The following is a 17,900-nucleotide window of genomic DNA, read 5'->3' as shown; positions in this document are numbered from 1 at the left end:
TGCCAGCGTTGAAGACCATAAAAGAAAAAAAGGTTTCCATATGAATGAGGTTACTAATGAGTCTGTTAAAATAATTACACGAAACGAAACGTATCAAGTTTTTACTGTGAGAAATAATTATTATCCAAGAATTTTAACATTTGACATTGCTGCATGTAAAATGAAAAAGTCAAATGACTCAAGCTCGCATATTAGGAATGTTTCCCATCACAATTATTGTATCACCTCTTTAATTCTTCTATCTTTGGGAATGAATCACTCCACCATATTTAAAATATAAAGTAGCTTGAACATGTGATCCTAAAATGTGATAAATATTTGTACGATTATAAAAAGTTGTTATTAAAGGAAAGTAGAAAATCGAAGTTATAAACTATTTTCAAATTTAGAGAAATTATTTGTCTTACGAAATAATATAATGATAGTGAATTAGAATCACATACACAATTAAATTAGGATGAAAAAAGTATATTAGCCTAATCCAATTGACAACTGGTCAAAGAAAAGTAAAGTAAGTACTTCATCCGCTTTGATGCTCCGATTTTGATTCGACATATATTTAGAATAAAGATGATTTGAATCTTAAAATGTTAAATTAAATATATATTTTTAATCTTATAATTTAAATGTATTTAAAAGTTTGGGTATTTGAATTAATTTATTTTTACATATTTTTGATTTCTAATAATTTTTTATTTTTAAAAATATCTGACAAGATAAAAAATATTTTTAAATACTTTATTTTAAACTTAAAAAATATGTTTTTTTAAAAAAAGTCCAAAAAACCAAAAGAAGCTCATTCAAACACCGCTAAGAAAAAAAAAGCACAAAAATATAATTTTTGAAAGGAAAGCATAAAACAAATTGAAGCCAAAGGGACAGTAAATGAAACTACGGATACATGTCAAATGAGTATGAATGTGGACGCGTTGACCAGCTGACCATTGCCTCTACTATCAATCAAAACGATTTGTTGAATCCAAAGAATCTTCCCGTAATACTGTTTTAATAAAAACTTCGGCGCCCGCATTAAGCCCCGGCCCAATCGTTAAACCCAAACCACCAATTTTCCTCGCCGGCGCCGGCGGTGTACAAACTCATCTTCTGAATCTAAAACATCTTCGTTGCATTCAAACAATTTGCGTTGTTCGCTTCGAAGTTCGGTTATGAAATTAAGGTAAAGGCGGTAGAAAATGGAGAGAGTGTTTAGTAAGCTTCGGAATTTGGACGCTTATCCTAAAATCAATGAAGATTTCTATAACCGTACGCTTTCCGGTGGTATTATTACCCTTGTCGCCTCCGTTATTATGCTCGTTCTCTTCATCAACGAGCTCGGTATGCATTTCTCATCTCAAAAGATTGGTTTTTTTTTTTTGTTTATTGATTCATTGATTGGAATGATAATAGAACGGAACGGTCAGCTGGTCAATGGATTTATTTAATTCGTTTTGGATCGAGCTGTAGTTGATTTATTGATTTTGTTTCCTGTGGCTCCAGAAACTTGCGAAGCTTTGAGCAAGATGTATTTTTTTCATCGTATTAATATTGAAGGATTGCAATTTGTAGTATTTTTCATATGGTTTTGGACATATAAATTTTGAATTAAAAATATTGAATGATTCTAATTCGATTTAGCTTTAAAAGTTGCCAAATTGATTCCCGTAAAGTGAAATGTGACAAGTAAAAAGGGACAGAGGGAATATTTGGTAATGAAATTAGTACATGGATATTGTTTGTCCTGTGTGTCGCTTGTTCCTTTCGGGGAGTGTATTGTGTTATTTGGTACGTGTATGTTGTTTGTCCTGTGTGTCGATAGATCCTTTCAGGAAGTGTATTGTGTTGATCGGTATGTGTGTATTATTTGTCCTGTGTGTCGATAGTTCCTTTCAGGAAGTGTATTGTGTTGATCGGTACGTGTGTATTATTTGTCTTGTGTGTCGATAATTCCTTTCGGAAAGTGTATTGTGTTGATCCATTTCAGGAAATCTTTTCCTAGGGAAAGGTGAGTAGGATAAATTGAGAACCAAGGTTATTGTGGATAAAGGAGAGGAAATTATTGCCTACTCTTACGTCTCCTGCCACCTCTCTTAGACAGAGTTAACAATGATTTTGTGGAATGTAAATACAGGGTACTATGTGAATGATTGTGGCTTGAATAATTCTTGTGGCTTGAATAATTCTTACTCTGGGAGATTGTAGTGATGGAATGATATTACATCATTACTGAGTTGTGAGTGGTAAGTAAGAGAAAGGACCTCTTTAATGAGTATGCACCGTTTTGCATCAAGAAAGACTGAAGAACATATATCTCTTTTAGTTGGTGTTTATTGGTTTAATGAGATTGGCAGATAATATATTCCACTTGTTGACAACTTCGTGACTTGTTTTTGAGCAAGTCTGGGGCCAAGTGTGTTTCGTTATCCATGCCAGTAGCTTTAGTGCTACTATTGTTTCAGAGTGTGTTATCTTTTGTCGTATTACTTGGTTAGTCTTGTTTATGTTATTATTGGGTGTGGTAATTCCTATTGTTTCTTGTTCCTTTACTATTTCTTTTCTAGATTGTTTTGTCTTGAGCTGCGGGTCTATCGGAAACAACCTCTCTATCTCACCTTTGAGGTAGTGGTATGGACTGCGTACGCTTACCCTCTCCAGACCCCACTTGGTGGGAATATACTGGGTATGGTGATGTTGCTGTTTGGAGCCAAGTGGGTGATAACTCTATCAGTTAAAGATCTTTTCTGCTCCTAGATGGGTTGTAACTGTAGTTAACTCTATCAGTTAAAGATCTTTTCTGCTCGGAGTACTATTTCAGCATGTCCATGGTGGTGTTACAGAAGGAAAGTAATAAAATGTTTTGAGGGAAAAGTTATAGCTGTAAATATTATAGGTTCGTATGTTCAGTGGAATCTGGTGCTAGCTAGAAGGTATATTCGAGGGAAATATCATGATACACTTTATCAGCTCATTACATCATTGATATTTTGTACAAGGGGAATCCCTTTTTTGTAATTCTCAGTGCCGACATAGTGCGTTGTAGCTTATGTAATTAATACTTCGGCTTGCTTGGGAAAAAGAAGAATGAAAGAAAGAGTGGCTTACTCGTGAGTGTACATTATGATTACGGTGATTCTGTCAAGTCAAATTGGAATTATCAAAAGTTTTTTAAGTAAAAAGATGCAACAATAATCTGAAAGTACCTGGGGAAAGACTCCTACTTTTAGACTAAACATCCTGGGAGCTCAAAGAATTTTTTTTGATATGAGTAGAGTTTTATAGAATTTTCTCTGTCTTTTAGAATGAACTCCTACTTTTGGACTAACATGCTACTAAGCATTTGGGAGTTCTAAGAATTTCTTTTAATAAGAACACAGTTTTATAGAATTTGGCATCACTTTTGGGGACGAACACCTACTCTTGGACTAAACATGGCATTAAGCATGCCGTGTGTTCAAAGAATTCTTTTTGACAAGAACAGAGTTATATAGAAGTTGGGGACAAAATCCTACTTTTGAACTAAATATTCTACTAAGCATGCGGAGTTCAAAGAATTATTTTCTTTTGATAATAACCTGAGTTTTATAGAAGAAGTATTTCATTTGTATATATTATTGTTTCATATAGGTATTGTGTAAGTGCGTTTGTAAATGATTTTATTCATAAGGTTTTTCCTCGGTTAAATTTTGTTTGGAAGCTTTATGATTTTTCGAAAAGCAATATTTTCCTTAAAAACTTGCCATGGGTTGTAGTTTGTTTCAGATTTTGTGCTTGAAGATCTTACCATTTTAGTTACTTGACTGCTGAAGTCAAAAAACATGTATCACAGCATAGCTACAAATTAGTGCTCATATGGTCAATACAACTACTCCATGGTTACTTCAAGGAGTGAACATCATCTGTTCACGTATTTAATTTTTATGACAACCAGAATTTCTAGTTCATTGATCATTTTCCACCTCTTCATTTGCAGGATTATATATCCACAGTCATACTGAAACACAGCTCGTAGTAGATACTTCAAGAGGAGGAAAATTACATATACATGTAAAGTTCACTGCCTCCTTAAGATGTCAAGTTGTCCTTTATATATGATCTCTGAGTGCATTTTTGTCCCTTTATTTTTCAAGATTTTATGCTTTCTCTGGTTTTATCTTGGCAGACATAGTAGCTAAAAGTGTCTTTTTCAGACCAGTATACTTCAGGAAAATGTGCCTGTGAAATTTGATTTTTCTGTTATTTTAGATATAGGCTAAATGTATCTTTTGTTCTTCAAGCAGTTTGATATCACTTTTCCAGCTGTTCCATGTTCGCTGCTCAGTCTTGATGCCAGGGATATTAGCGGAGAAGAACATTTTGACATAGTATGTGATCCACATATTCTTGCATTTTCTTTTGCTTCTACTGTAATCATTACGTCACTGTGTTTCTTTATCCTTGAAAACTCATTTTTTTTTCTTTCTAAATTTTAAATAACTTGCAGCGACATGATATATTCAAAAAGAGGATTGACTCCCATGGTGCTGTTATTGAAGTCAGACAAGATGGAATTGGTGCTCCTAAGGTTTGTTGGTGATTGATACTTTATGTTCTGCAGTATTCTTTTGCATCTTTATCTACTTATTTAAATATGAAGGCACATGTGCTCATGAATGTATGGACTTCCGCTTTCTGGATATAATAGATTCTGCTGCATTTATACGATGTCAGCTATCTTAATGTCTTAGAGTATAGTGATGCTTCATTATGAGTTACTTGCATGGTGATACCTAATGTCCTTCCATGAGTCTTGCTTTGTTCTGGTTTACTGTTTGCTTCTACTTCACTAACCTCGTTGCTCTCTCTCTCTCTCTCTCTCTCTCTCTCTCTCTCTCTCTCTCTCTCGGTGTAGATTGAGCGGCCTTTACAGAGACATGGTGGCCGACTTGAGCATAATGAAACATACTGCGGATCATGCTTTGGTGCAGAAACGGTACTTTTTCAACTTCAGCTAGGCTTCTCTATACCTTCCTTCAATTAGCAGCTAAGATAGTTGCTGGATTTTAATGATATTAGTCTATATTTATCCAAATGTACATTTCCAGACTGGTGAACATGAACTCTTGTTTTCATCTAAACATTACCAATCAATCCCTTGTAAGAACATAGTGCCAAAGACTACATTCCATATATTTTACATCTATGTCTCCAATGTATTTTGCAGGCAGATGATCAATGTTGTAATTCATGTGAAGAAGTTCGTGAAGCATATCGAAAGAGAGGTTGGGGGATGACAAATCCAGATTTGATAGATCAGGTTTGCAGTCATGTTCAATTTTCTAGCTGAAATTCAGAATATTAAGTGCATTTAAAAAAGACATGTGCATTCATTTGCTTGTTGACTATTATTAGACCTCTAATGCAAAAAAACAATTGTCGACAAATTAGTCAATTTAGTGTCATCAAGTAATTGACAATCATATTTCAACCGGTTTCTTTTGTATTCGCTTGTGCTTCACCACTCCACGAGGGGTTTTGGGAGAAGTCAGGAACAGTTCAATTAAATAGTGAAAGGGAGTATACAGTGTTATTTTTCAACACAACATAGTGTGAAGGTAGAGATTTCTAAGTCGCATAGTGGTAAGGATGAATAAAATGGGAAGTAGCAGAGGAGGCTATATATATATATATATATATATATCTGGAAAGAGTATGTTGACTCGGAATCAATGTTACTAACGTACTTGCTCTTCAGCAGTTACTCTTTTTACTTCCACGGTGTTACTTATTTGATATTTTAATTTGTAGTGTAAAAGGGAAGGTTTTGTCCAAAAGATCAAGGATGAAGAAGGTGAAGGATGTAATATCCATGGATCTCTAGAGGTCAATAAAGTGGCTGGAAATTTTCACTTTGCCGCAGGCAAAAGCTTTCACCAGTCAACCTTTCAACTCTTCGAATTGGTTACCTTACAACCGGATAATTATAATGTAAGATGCCTTCTATAATTATTTCCTCTTTCTTACAAATAAATTGTTATTAGTAATTTGGTATTTGATATGTTTAGAAATGTTGGCTAACATTCTATTAACATTTTTTATGTCATGCAGATTAGTCACAGGGTAAATAAGTTAGCTTTTGGCGACTCTATTCCTGGAGTTGTAAATCCACTTGATGGGTAATTTCCTTATTCTCTGCAGACTCTTGCTATGTTTCACTGTGAACTCTTGTCTACAGGTCAAGTCTAACTTGCAGTTACATGGTTATTTTGAAGTTTAACATGCATTTTCCTGACTTATATGTCACCGCATCATTACGGACTGCAATTTAGCCCTTAAAGAATGAAAGCCTATCAGCGCAGAACATTGATTTTCCATGTAATTGCGATTTGGCACATTTGTCTTTCTATTCTGCTGAACAACTATATTTATTGTATTTCTCTACGTTTATTACATACCCCTCCCTCCCTCCCTCTCAATGGGGAAAAGGAAAATGGAGAACATAGTATGTCCATTCTTTTTTTGGGATAACCATGGTGTTCGGGACAACATGCACACACCTTGACCAATTTAGGCTAGCATGCATGCACCTCGACCGATTCCACAAGATATCTGTCACCTCCAACCAACAACCAGGTAACTCTGTCCAAAAACACTAGGACAGATGGGAAGATATCACCCAGTGTTTTTCAAGCCACTTAATTGACCACGAGGTGTCAGCCCTTGGGTGCATATTTCTATTCTTTTTGATCTTTTGCAATTGTATATTGCCTAAGAAATTTTGGTTCAATTACTTTTTAGGGTTCAATGGACGCAGGAAGCACAAAGTGGAATGTATCAGTACTTTCTCAAAGTAAGTGTTTATGGACATAACATTCGTCCTTTCTGTTTCTTTCTCCTCCTAATTTGCATGTATGTTCGTATGCTTTATAAAACTGGTACAAGGCAGAGAAGGAAATAGAGGAAATTAAGTAACATGATTAAAGAGAAAAGAAGGACATGTACAGGAGAAGCATGGCAACTCAAAACTGTACATTTCTGGCTTCCATGAACCCAAGACCCTCCTGTAAGTGTAGATAAATCTGTGTGGGATTCAGAAATATGTAAATGATTTAGTACTTCTCTGAAAATAATTCCATAGGCCTGAATGTGTCTCACGAGAAAGCGTTAGTCTAAGCCCAAATAGTGCTCTGTAAATTTATGCTAATTGCATCATTTTTACAATATTTAATTTAAATCATTAGTTACCGCTTGGATGCCAATCTTAGATGCTACGTCCAGCATGAGTTTGGTGCTTTGCTATTTCTGTTAATAAAAACTAAATTTAGTTACTGATAGAAAAGTCAATTTTTAGTTGTTTTTGAGGGAAAAAAAGGTTTCTAAAGAAAAGAAATAAAGATCAAGCAGAAATAGAGGAACTGAAATTAAAAATAATTCATTGTTATGCTTCATAATCTGGAGTGTTGTCTTACCAGCGAAAGACGTTGCATTAGATACAAACACCAATTGTGGCATTATCCCCCCCAGTACTGTTCACAACCAAACTGTGACACAACATATGAATCTTCTACCCATACTTGTGATTTAGTTGGGAATTAATTAGCAGGAAACAAACTTTGTGTTTGTTTCAAAGTTGAGAAAATAAGAATTTGCTAAACGTGTCTGCTGGTGTTTCAGGTGGTCCCTACAATATATAAAGGTGTTAGAGGCCGTACCATTGATTCAAATCAGGTATTCTTTAAACCACTTTCAGATGAACATCTTTTCTTGGGATTTTTATTAATCCTCCTAATACAGAAGGACATTGGTTGTGTATAGTTCTCAGTGACCGAACATTTCAAGAGTTCAGAGATGGGGCTTTTCCAAACAATTACTGGAGTTTACTTCTTTTATGATCTCTCTCCAATCAAGGTGAAATCCTCCGTCCGTTTTCCCCTTATTCCTCTTTCTATTTTTTGAATTAATTATATAAGTAGAGGCTTAAGTGATGGATAAAAAATATGGGTTGGAGGGGGTTTCTCTCTTTATATATCAATTAGATATCCCAATTTGACAGTACTCTCTATCACGAACATGCTAGCATGAAGGTGAAAACTTCCCATGGGACTACTACATATTTGAAATATGGTTCAATGCCAAAGTAGCACAAGAAAGGGATATATGGTAGGGCAGATCACGATTCAAAATCATGCTGTCTTAAGTCTGATAATTAAGTGATCAGAAGTTGCAGGGTGGACCTATTATCAGTCGAGTTTTGAAGCCGGAATATGCTTACTTTTTAAAAAAAGAGAAGAATCTTGAAATATGATTAAATGTGCATTTGAGCAAGATGGGTTATTCTTCCAATTTGGTTTCTTGTTGCAGGTGACTTTTGCAGAGGAGCATGTGTCGTTCTTCCATTTTCTCACTAATGTTTGTGCAATTATTGGAGGTAACTGTCTGATATAGTATTCAGCTGGTCTTTTTTTTGTAATAACGTTACTTGTGATTATTAGAGGATTATCTCATGCTGCGACTTCCGAGGAGAGGTAGAATAGGGGGAATCTGGACATTTGGAAGATCTCTTTTGAACTGCTCATCTATTCCAAAATGCAGTCAGGAATTCTTTCAATCTCCAGATATCAGTTTTCCCATCATTGTGAAATCATGCTTGATTTGTCATAAGCTTGACTGAGTTACATTGCTTTGCCAACACCTCATTGCGAGTAGGATGTTAACCAGAATTCTATCCGTAACTTTGTTTATCCAAATTTTGATTCATGTTTCATTTCAAATCAACAGTATTTTAGTAGTTGCCCTGGTCAACCAAGCGATGAATAGTCATTTTCTAGATCACTTTCAATGAGTAATATTCTTTGCTTCTCAAATTTTATTTCTTACAACCTATAGGATACTTACAGCATCATCCTTGTCCCTTTATTCAGGTGTCTTCACAGTTGCTGGAATAGTAGACGCATGTATTTACCACAGTCAAAGGGCCATAAAGAAGAAAGTGGATCTGGGGAAGTTCGGTTAATGGCACTACTGCAAGCTAGTGCTTCATCATCCTCGACACAGTAGCTACTGCATAGTAGTGGATGCTTGTTCATCTCTCTCCATCCTTGGTCCTTCTGATGGATTCTTGTGGTTGTTTATTAATGTATTAGCCTTCCAACAAAAGGAAGACATATGCATCAGGTTTCATAGAGTAAATTACATTCAGAAGGGCAAACTCCACTACCGCAGAATATGACTAACTTGTGTAATTCCTGCTTCTATTCATTCTCATTTTGCTTCATCTTTCACCTTTAAGTTTAAATGGTCTAAAGGAGAGAAATGATTTTTCTGTAGCTCGGATTGGAAGTAACTTGCGGAATGTTTCCCCAGAAACAGAGTAAATTGTAATTTGTGTTACCAGTCGACATGTGCCAATGGGCCATCACATTGATTGTGAGAAATGCACCAGGGAAGCATCACTTATCGAAGCTCGTGATAGGTTGAAACTTTGATTCAGGAGGAAATGATTTCTTTAATAGCTAGCTCTGTACCAGCCGACACTCATCAAATTCATATGCCAGTGAAAATATTCCCTCAGAATTTTCGCTGAAATTGAACCAACTTCGGCTAAAGATGGCATCTAAATGAATTCCACCAAGGTTTTCCATCGGAAAGATAATGAGAAGCCTACATGGCCAGCTTGAACATAAATGAAAGCCATATTGCGGTAACTGATAATTTGATTGGTAATTTAATCCAGCTTTATGCTGCCTATTTCTCTCTCTCTCTCTCTCTCTCTAGCGAAGACACCTTAAAATCAAAAATCAAAAAGAATAAGTGTTGCGAAAAACCATCTAATGGGGTCGCCCTATCTTGGACATGTAAAATTTGGTTTCATGCTGTCAATTTTACAATAACTTTTTCTTCCTGATGTTATTTGGCTCATCTGTACAAAACGGGAACTGACATGAAAAGGAAAATCATAATAAAGTGGATAAAGAAATTCCAAAAATAAAGTGTAAAAACAATTTGTTGCTGCCCAGGATCGAACTGGGGACCTTCAGTGTGTAAGACTGACGTGATAACCACTACACCACAGCAACATCTTGGTATCTCCTGTAAGCTTTTCAAATATATCTCGTTCTTTTTCTTTTACTGAAAATAATAATAAAGGAGCAACAGATCTTCACAAAACTGCGAGTCCATTTATAACATGAAATTCAGGGAAATAAGCCTGAAACCATAACTATCTGATTCGAACTTGTAAAGAATAAGAAATGGAAAAACGAACAAATAATCCATTATATTCATTCTCATTTATAGTTATTTTCACAACTACACGGTAAATAGCTCTGTTTGTGTCCATATTCGTAACAAACTTTACAAGTATTACCAATTAAAACTCCAACATAAGTTAAATAACTCCAGCACATGTTGTTTCAAAGCCTACACACCAAGCAACTGATCAAAACAGTAAAACAAGAAAGTTTAAAGCGTCATTGCTTTTCGACTTCTTGTTACCATGAAGTCTTCGCACTGTAAACTAAGCAATATGCTTGCATGGGTCAGTCAGAGCACGCACAACCAAAGTTCCTCTGATTGCAACATGAGAAAATGAAGTTCAAACAGTATTATTTGCTTTTCACTGGTAAGCCTTATTACGATTAAACTTCCCCACCTCAACTCCAGTCAACATGGACACTTTTTAGAACGATTCTGCTATCAGATTTCAAGACTCTTCCACTTGAGAGTTGAGGGAAGCCTTATTACGATTAAACTTCCCTACCTCAACTCCAGTCAACATGGACACTTTTTTGAACGATTCTGCTATCAGATTTCAAGACTCTTCCACTTGAGAGTTGAGGGAATATCCACTAATCTATCCAAGATTGAAGCTGGTTTATTTGCAGTAAGCGGAAAGCAGCAATTGCAAACCTTATACCAAGCTTGGCTTGACGATTGAAAAAGGGTTGGAGTATGAAGACCGTCTTTCTTTCTTCCGGACATGATCATATGAGAGTGAAAGAAAGATCCTACTCCTTTCATTCAACTTCTGAGGGGTTCAAAGTTCAACTCTGCCTCTTTTTACCATGCAAGGTACATGGTTCTTTCTATCTTTCAGCTCCATTCCTATGGGCCATCACACCTTTCACTCAATGACAGTAAGTGTTAGGTATATTTCAAAAGACACAACCAGCACTAAACTTGACTAACAACTCAGAGTAAATTTAACAAATTAATGATTTGTATTACCTGCTTGAAGAGGTAGAAACATTTCGTAATTGCAAGCACACCCTCATAATTTAACTTCAAACCCTTAGCTTCAACTCTTTTCTTTTTTTCTCTTCCGAGCAAGATATTCATGATATTCTACCAACTCTTTCTCCAATTTCTCAATAAACTGACTTGTATGCTCCAAAGACTGCTCAAATCGATATTTTTCCAAGGCCTGCAGTTTTAAAAGCCAGCAAGGTAAATCGTCTATTGACTTTAAAATCCTTTTCATTCTCACATACAGGCCGATTCAAGCATGATATCACAACAAAAAAATTTGCATACATTACCTTGTCTTTAGATAGAGTATCTGGAGGCGACATAACATTTGGTTGAACATAATTCTTTCCACGATAAAATATTATGGTATTGTCTGGCTTAATGTCAATAACAATGCCTCTGCTTAGCCGAGTCAGCTCAGCAGCATATTCATGAATCTGCCCAGGCTTGCAAGGCCTGCATGAAACCTTAACTGTCTCATGTTTCTTCCAGTGAAGATGCATATTCAACACCACACCTCCAAATACTCCTCGTCTCCCAACCGGTACATAATTTTTCTTTTTCTCACCAGTGCGCTTCAAGTAAAACTTCTCCTCTTCAGTTAAAATTTCAGGATCATGTGGTTCATCTAGAGCTTTAGGTACCTCAAATTTTCTCAATTTCTCAATCAACCAAGCTTCCTTTCGTTTTGCCTACAATATACATGCAATAATCAACATAAAAAAGTTAATCTCATCACTCTTCTATTTCTTTTTTCATCAACATGGAGCATTGCATAAGAAAATGATACAGTTTTCCAAACATGCAAAAGCTTTACTGGCCTGATGTAAATATATGGATAAATAATTGTCAAAGATATCAAAACCAGAATTTCATTTTCTTCCTCTTTACTTTTTAAAGAAAAAAAAAATATTTACCATACCACCCTCCCTCCAAAATTATAAATTGTTCAAGAAACCAAAAGCCAATAGGAAAAAGGGACGAAAAGGAAAAAATAAATACAGCAAAAACATAAGCTTGCTCACACAAATAAGTCATGATAAGAGAAAAAAATTCAAATGCTTAGTAATTTAAACAGGAAAAAATACCGTATAGAGGCAAATTATTCTGTTCAACATATCTTAAACATGGATATCATCACCCTTAATGATTCTGACCTTCTCAAGTTTGTATCTGATCCTAACTTCAGGATTTGGGGATCTCATTTTCTTCTTTGCCTTCAGTCGGTAAAATTTGAGTTCATTCAATTTTGCTTTTTTAGACATTTTAAACCTCTTCACGATACGCTTTGCCTTTGTCTGACCGCCTCTTTTTCCGGCTTCTTGACCAAATCTAAATCTGACAACACCTTTCTCCGTATTCAGCTCTATTGACGGACTAGAGAACCACCTAGCATGAAGCCATTTCAAAACGATCTCACGAGATCCAGAAGTTAATGAACTTGGCAGTAGCGAAGTGTTCAATGTAGGATCTTGACGAGGCAATCCGGGAATTAATCTCATTTGGTGATAGTTTCTGGAAATGAAGGAGTTGCCATGACTAAGAAAACGCATAAAGGAAGTATCCTTAGGCAAATGTGCAGGATTCGGAACACTTGGTCCAGAGTAACAGAACATAAGAGGAGCTTCACTGCATGAAACAAAACCAATCAGCGGACAACTAACAAATGCTTAGATTTACTACTCCCTCCATTTCAATTTGTTTGACATACTTCCCCTTTTAGGCCGTTTTAAAAAGAACAAACCTTTCCCTTTTTAGCAACTCTTTTATTTCAATTTTCCACCTGACATATTTTAGACCACAAAATTAAATGACATTTTGATACATTTAACATATTTTAAATTAGTTAAGACCACAAGATTCAAAATCTACTTCACTCTCTTAATAGTCAAAATAGGTCAAACAAATTGAAATGGAGGGAACAATAAAAAAAGTAAGAATATTTTTCATCAATTCATAACAAATAGCACAGGCAAAAGACGAAAGTGTTGTTGAATAACCTCAATTCAAACCGTTAATAAATGTTTGTCTTTTTTTGGAGAATTGATGTTCATCCTAATTAAGAGTAAAAATATTCACACTTCCTTTGAAAATTTTAAGAATTAAAGTTCTTATAGGGAAATTTCAAAATAAATAAAAACCCTAGGTACTAAAGTGTCTGTTATTGTGTTTACCTTGAGACGACATTGAAATCGGAACGGCTGAAAATGAAGCTCCGAAACTTGAGGGAAGAGCTTTTCATGCTTTTGTTTACTGCATACATGATTTTCACGGCGGCGAAATCTGGTTGCTCAGCCGCAGCTGGTGAACTTTTGACCCGCCAAATGTACGAGCCCGGCCCAACAACTAAGTGTCCCTGTTGCGAATTGGGCTTCTAAATTGGGTCTAGTGCCAACGCCCATCAAAAATTTAATGGGAAAATTTGGTAAATAACCGGGGGATTAACATCCTTTTAACTCAAAAGTGCTTAGCACTACACTACATGGCCAAATATTTTAGGAAAAAAACATAAACATACACATTAACTTAACATATTTACACAAATCTCTATCTTTGTAAAGTGATTACAAAAATTTCAACTAATTATGTATCTTAGTTGGATGTATAGGAAGTTAATTATGTATCTTTATAAAGAAAAAAATTATATTCGTTGGATGTATCATGTATCTTGACAGACCCAAAATCGAAAAAAAATGTATTGGGAGCTAATTATGTATCTTTACAAAGAAAAAGTGTATTTCGTTAGATGTATCAGGAGCTAATTATGTATCTCGACAGACCAAAATCGAAATTTTCTACAAAATATCGAGATTTTTTGTAATTATGCTCCCGTTGGAATTTATGTTGTTTTGAATATTTTACCTTAGGAAAAATGGAGGAGAGAATATCTTCTTGTTTTTCTATTGTATTCTTTTTCTAGGAATTCAACATTTTTTCTTTTCCTTAGTTCGTTATTGGTTATCCCAAAAGTTAAGAATTTTGTTATTTGTACTATCCCTTTTTATTTCGAGTAAGTATTAATCAAAATACTCTAATTATGTTTTTCCTTACTTCATGAGTTCATGTTGAATATCCCTAAAGCAAGGGATTCAATTATATTTTATTTCACATTCTTTGGAGTAGCATTGAAATTTTTTTTTCATACACGTTGTCTTTAACTTGATACATTAGAGTATCATAATTTGTGTAGAGCGCATTGCACAACTAACTACTGCTCATTATACTAATCTATACTGTATACACATGTATACGTACGGACTAACAGATACTAACGAAACCACAACTCATTTATTGAGCACTTACTTTTTGACAACAGAGGAAAGCATTCCCTAGTCCCTACCCTAGTGATTTTTCTCTAAAGCAAGCTAAGCACGTAATACAATGATGATGAGAACATTATATGCTGTCATGCACACTAGCTGCATGGCCTGTATATATTATGAAGAAACAATGAGTTAATAATTGATATGTTTGTCCTAAATAATAGGAAGCAACGACGTTGTCGAAGTGATCGACCTTACTATTACATGCTAGCTGCATCATACATATATTCCGAATCATGGGATGCTGTTTGTAACATATCTTATCGAGACGGAGTGTCAGTTGCTATGGAATCATCTGTCATGGGCAAGGATAGATCTTCTTCATCTTCCGATTCAAGTACCGTACCGCTAATACTTTCCACTTCCCTCAAAAGCTCACTTACCTCCGGTCTTTTTTCCGGAGATTTGTCACAACACTTTATTGCAACTTGCAGCAACCGTACCCTCCCTGAGTTGGCACTTCTCTGAACAGCTATTTCCGTGTCGAATATCTCAGCCGTCCATTCTTCTCGGACGGCTCTATGAACCCAACTGCAGAGGTCCGCACCGGTGACTCCCGGGGGAGCAGAATGTGAAGAAATTCTACCTGTTACAAAAATAATAGTGTGTACATAAAAATTAGTGTTACTTGAGGGGAAACAAAATCAAGATACTTACATTCAGTTGGAGGGAGTATTAGTATTATTTTACAATTAAAACTTATAACAAGAATGTCTACGATGTGGAGATTTACACTTGGGGATTTTTGTCTTGACAAAATACACTAACAGCCATACGTTGCACATATACTTTTGAGATATACTCATATAACAATGGTATACAACAATCTTATGTAGTGCATGTAATTCTTGCCATTGCATGTATATGTTGTACACCCCAAAGATATACATATTTATTGTTAGATAGCTATAATGTAGTAGTGTATGCAAACATTTGATTCTGCCTAGATAATCATGAAAAAAAGTACTACCTGTTAACAGTTCCAGGAGAAGGCAGCCAAAGCTCCAGACGTCAGATTTCTTGGACACTTTCTTGGAAGCCAGATATTCGGGTGATCGATAGGAAACCATACGTTGAGTAGCGATGGGAAGGGCAATAAGGGAAGTGAGACCAAAGTCAGAGACACGGACATCATCATTTTCATCAAGTAAAACGTTGGTGGACTTGAGGTTGCCATGGGGAACAACTGCGGCAGCTTTGGAGGAGCTGGCATTCAGGTGTAGATGTTCTAGTGCTCGAGCGACACCACGAGCAACTGATAATCTTGAGCTCCATCGAAATGGAATCCTATCTCTCGTCCCTTTTCCTCCTATTATTCAAGCAATGACGAAAAAACTCAGTCCTAGTAGTACTAAATGTAAAATGATATCACTGGCAGACTAAAAAGGAAAGTGCATCACGTAACAGATAAGAGTTCAATGAAAAAGCAGACAGTAAGTCAATAACATACCATGAATGCGGTTGTACAAGCTTCCGTTGGGTGCAAATTTCAAAAGAAGCAGCTTCTCATCCTTTGTATTATAATAACCAAGAAATGGCAACAAATTAGGATGTTTGATATCACCAATAGCTCTTACTTGTCTCACAAATTCATCATTTGTCAAAGGTTTCAAATCCCTCAAACGTTTCACCACAACAGTTGGTCCATCTACCATCATTGCCTTGTAACAATTTCCGAAATTTCCTTTTCCCAAACCTTCTGCTGATGCTCTCAGTAAATCATCTAATTCAAAATTTATTTCACTTCCTAGTATTATCAATTTTCCCTTCTCTAATTCAACTTCTGATACCATATTACTTCTTGATTCCAGGCTCCTGGTTTCTGTTGATGTCGCGGCGATCTCAATTTTGCTAGTCTCGATTTTTTCAACATTCGTTAATCTTGTATCCCTTTTTGCCAGCATTTTCTTAAGCTTTTTTGTTTTCTTGAAGTAGTACATGACAAGAAATAAAAGTACAACCATGCCCACAACGTTGATTACTATCAAGATTGGTGTCCACATGGATGATTTTGAACTCTTTGAAGATTCATTATGTGAATCATCACTTGGACTCGGAGAAGATGAATCATTGTACTTGATGGAGCAAGTTTTGTTAGTAAAAGGAAGACCACATAAATATCTGTTACCTAAGTACGAGGAAGGACCAAACTTTTGAAGAGCGATTGTGTTTGGAATTTCACCAGAAAGATTATTGTTCGAGACATTGAAAACTTTTAAAGTTGACTGATTAAAACCGGGAATTGGACCATTCAATTTGTTGTTCTGTACCTGCAATGACCCTAAGGAATTTAGTGTTAGAAGAGAAGGTGAAATTTCTCCATCAAATATGTTACCGGATAAATCAAGGTTCTTCAGATTTTGGTTTTTGGAGAAGTCCATCAAGTTTCCTGATATGGAATTGTTCTTGAAGCTAAGTGTCTGCAATTGAGTGAGATTGACGAGTGCATTTGGCTTCAGTTTTCCCCTAAGGCCAAGATTTTCTAGCACAAGCCCAGTGACTCGACCGTTGATACAGTTAATACCGTGCCAATTTGGAGTGTTATTCATGTAACACATGAGGCCTGTCCAATTCTTTTGGAGCAATTTAGGATTGTTGAGTTCAGCTCTAATCGCCATAAGCGCGTCCCTCTCTGTGCCATGATAACCTGTAGGAGAACCATCTTTGGCTACGGCCAGGGTACATAATCTCATTATGAAAAGCAAGACAACATAGTACTTGAAGAGACTAGAAGAACCCATTGTTGTTTGTCAAAAGGCAAAATGTTGCATACAGATAAATATTATACATCACGAAGGAAATAAGCTTCGAAAAAAGGGGATGTAGTTGACAGCTGTGGGAGGGAAGTTTCATTGTTGAGAGAAGAAAACAATGACGATTGTTACAAGAAATTGGTTGTATTAATTATAAGCTGAGAATCCTAGGAAAGCAGCTAATTACTTCGTTTAACTAGTAGTATAGTACTAGGAACATATTGTTTCTAGCAAAAAGAAGACATTAATCTCAAGGAGAGAGGCTTGACTATGGGGAACCCCTTGGCAGTGTTTTTGTCTAAGAATTTGCCTCAAGACAAGCTCTTTTTTATCTTATTAGTCCAACTGTTTTTTTCTGAAGCCCCAGGAAACCCGCAATCGCTACTCTTCGGGTGCATATTGGATAAGCCCGTTCCTATGCAATAGCTTGCATGCAAGCCTAGTGTGATGAGCTCTAATTAAGAAAGTTGTTAGTGTGGGGAATCGATCTTGATGGATTTAGCATTTTAATATTTACTTAGTAATATTAGTTTGCTTCACATTTTGGTTATCAATTATAAGCTGCTGACTACTCCACTACTTCATTTTACGTTGGAGGTAACCA

The 17,900-nt window shown here is 35.8% G+C and overlaps 3 protein-coding genes and 1 non-coding gene across 7 annotated transcripts; 1 reads left to right on the top strand and 3 right to left on the bottom strand.

Moving 5' to 3' along the window:
- The first annotated feature begins 820 nt into the window (after nt 1–820).
- On the top strand, nt 821–9,366 carry LOC107840029 (endoplasmic reticulum-Golgi intermediate compartment protein 3). 2 transcript variants are annotated; one of them, XR_001665163.2, is made up of 14 exons: nt 866–1,335; nt 3,968–4,041; nt 4,275–4,358; nt 4,478–4,558; nt 4,886–4,966; nt 5,198–5,290; nt 5,782–5,961; nt 6,082–6,149; nt 6,772–6,823; nt 7,648–7,701; nt 7,789–7,881; nt 8,335–8,401; nt 8,895–9,211; nt 9,301–9,366. XR_001665163.2 is itself a non-coding variant. In XM_016683730.2 (13 exons), exons 1-13 carry the CDS (start codon nt 1,194–1,196, stop codon nt 8,984–8,986), a joined length of 1,161 nt encoding a protein of 386 aa, XP_016539216.2. In that variant the 5' UTR covers nt 821–1,193; the 3' UTR covers nt 8,987–9,247. The 2 variants fall into 2 exon arrangements, 1 of the variants encoding a protein (XP_016539216.2); XM_016683730.2 differs by lacking the exon at nt 9,301–9,366 and having other exon boundaries at nt 821–1,335; nt 8,895–9,247.
- Nucleotides 9,367–9,976: 610 nt separating this feature from the next.
- Nucleotides 9,977–10,049, bottom strand: TRNAV-UAC. Its single transcript has one exon. It is a non-coding gene; the product is annotated as a tRNA-Val (tRNA).
- Nucleotides 10,050–10,226: 177 nt separating this feature from the next.
- LOC107840028 (uncharacterized CRM domain-containing protein At3g25440, chloroplastic) lies at nt 10,227–13,661 on the bottom strand. 3 transcript variants are annotated; one of them, XM_047394913.1, is made up of 6 exons: nt 13,395–13,657; nt 12,378–12,849; nt 11,511–11,912; nt 11,200–11,395; nt 10,733–11,092; nt 10,227–10,624 (listed from the first exon to the last, which is right to left on the bottom strand). In XM_047394913.1, the coding sequence occupies exons 1-4, from the start codon at nt 13,481–13,483 to the stop codon at nt 11,270–11,272; spliced, it is 1,089 nt and encodes a 362-aa protein (XP_047250869.1). In that variant the 5' UTR covers nt 13,484–13,657; the 3' UTR covers nt 10,227–10,624; nt 10,733–11,092; nt 11,200–11,269. The 3 variants fall into 3 exon arrangements, with proteins under 3 accessions (XP_047250869.1, XP_016539214.2, XP_016539213.2); XM_016683728.2 differs by having other exon boundaries at nt 10,227–11,092; nt 12,378–12,844; nt 13,395–13,661; XM_016683727.2 differs by having other exon boundaries at nt 10,227–11,092.
- Nucleotides 13,662–14,392: 731 nt separating this feature from the next.
- On the bottom strand, nt 14,393–17,289 carry LOC107879892 (probable inactive receptor kinase At2g26730). The gene is made up of 3 exons (XM_016726824.2): nt 15,994–17,289; nt 15,514–15,852; nt 14,393–15,129 (listed from the first exon to the last, which is right to left on the bottom strand). Exons 1-3 carry the CDS (start codon nt 17,282–17,284, stop codon nt 14,804–14,806), a joined length of 1,956 nt encoding a protein of 651 aa, XP_016582310.2. The 5' UTR covers nt 17,285–17,289; the 3' UTR covers nt 14,393–14,803.
- Nucleotides 17,290–17,900: the final 611 nt, after the last annotated feature.

The sequence above is a fragment of the Capsicum annuum genome, chromosome 8 (genome assembly GCF_002878395.1).
Source record: "Capsicum annuum cultivar UCD-10X-F1 chromosome 8, UCD10Xv1.1, whole genome shotgun sequence".
NCBI lineage: Eukaryota > Viridiplantae > Streptophyta > Magnoliopsida > Solanales > Solanaceae > Capsicum > Capsicum annuum.
This window is presented reverse-complemented; position numbering and strand designations above follow the sequence as displayed.

What these genes read in the sequence shown, in the direction of transcription:
- LOC107840028 (XM_016683727.2), bottom strand. Translation starts at nt 13,483, where the DNA reads ATGTATGCAGTAAACAAAAGCATGAAAAGCTCTTCCCTCAAGTTTCGG. An exon ending in TCAGATACAAACTTGAGAAG is followed by an intron (nt 11,913 to 12,377) that starts GTCAGAATCATT and finishes TGTATATTGTAG; the next exon opens with GCAAAACGAAAGGAAGCTTG. An exon ending in ATACTCTATCTAAAGACAAG is followed by an intron (nt 11,396 to 11,510) that starts GTAATGTATGCA and finishes TTAAAACTGCAG; the next exon opens with GCCTTGGAAAAATATCGATT.
- LOC107840029 (XM_016683730.2), top strand. Translation starts at nt 1,194, where the DNA reads ATGGAGAGAGTGTTTAGTAAGCTTCGGAATTTGGACGCTTATCCTAAA. An exon ending in GAGAAGAACATTTTGACATA is followed by an intron (nt 4,359 to 4,477) that starts GTATGTGATCCA and finishes AATAACTTGCAG; the next exon opens with CGACATGATATATTCAAAAA. An exon ending in GTACCATTGATTCAAATCAG is followed by an intron (nt 7,702 to 7,788) that starts GTATTCTTTAAA and finishes GGTTGTGTATAG; the next exon opens with TTCTCAGTGACCGAACATTT.
- LOC107879892 (XM_016726824.2), bottom strand. Translation starts at nt 17,284, where the DNA reads ATGGGTTCTTCTAGTCTCTTCAAGTACTATGTTGTCTTGCTTTTCATA. An exon ending in CTTGTACAACCGCATTCATG is followed by an intron (nt 15,853 to 15,993) that starts GTATGTTATTGA and finishes CTTGAATAATAG; the next exon opens with GAGGAAAAGGGACGAGAGAT. An exon ending in TCTCCTGGAACTGTTAACAG is followed by an intron (nt 15,130 to 15,513) that starts GTAGTACTTTTT and finishes TTTTTGTAACAG; the next exon opens with GTAGAATTTCTTCACATTCT.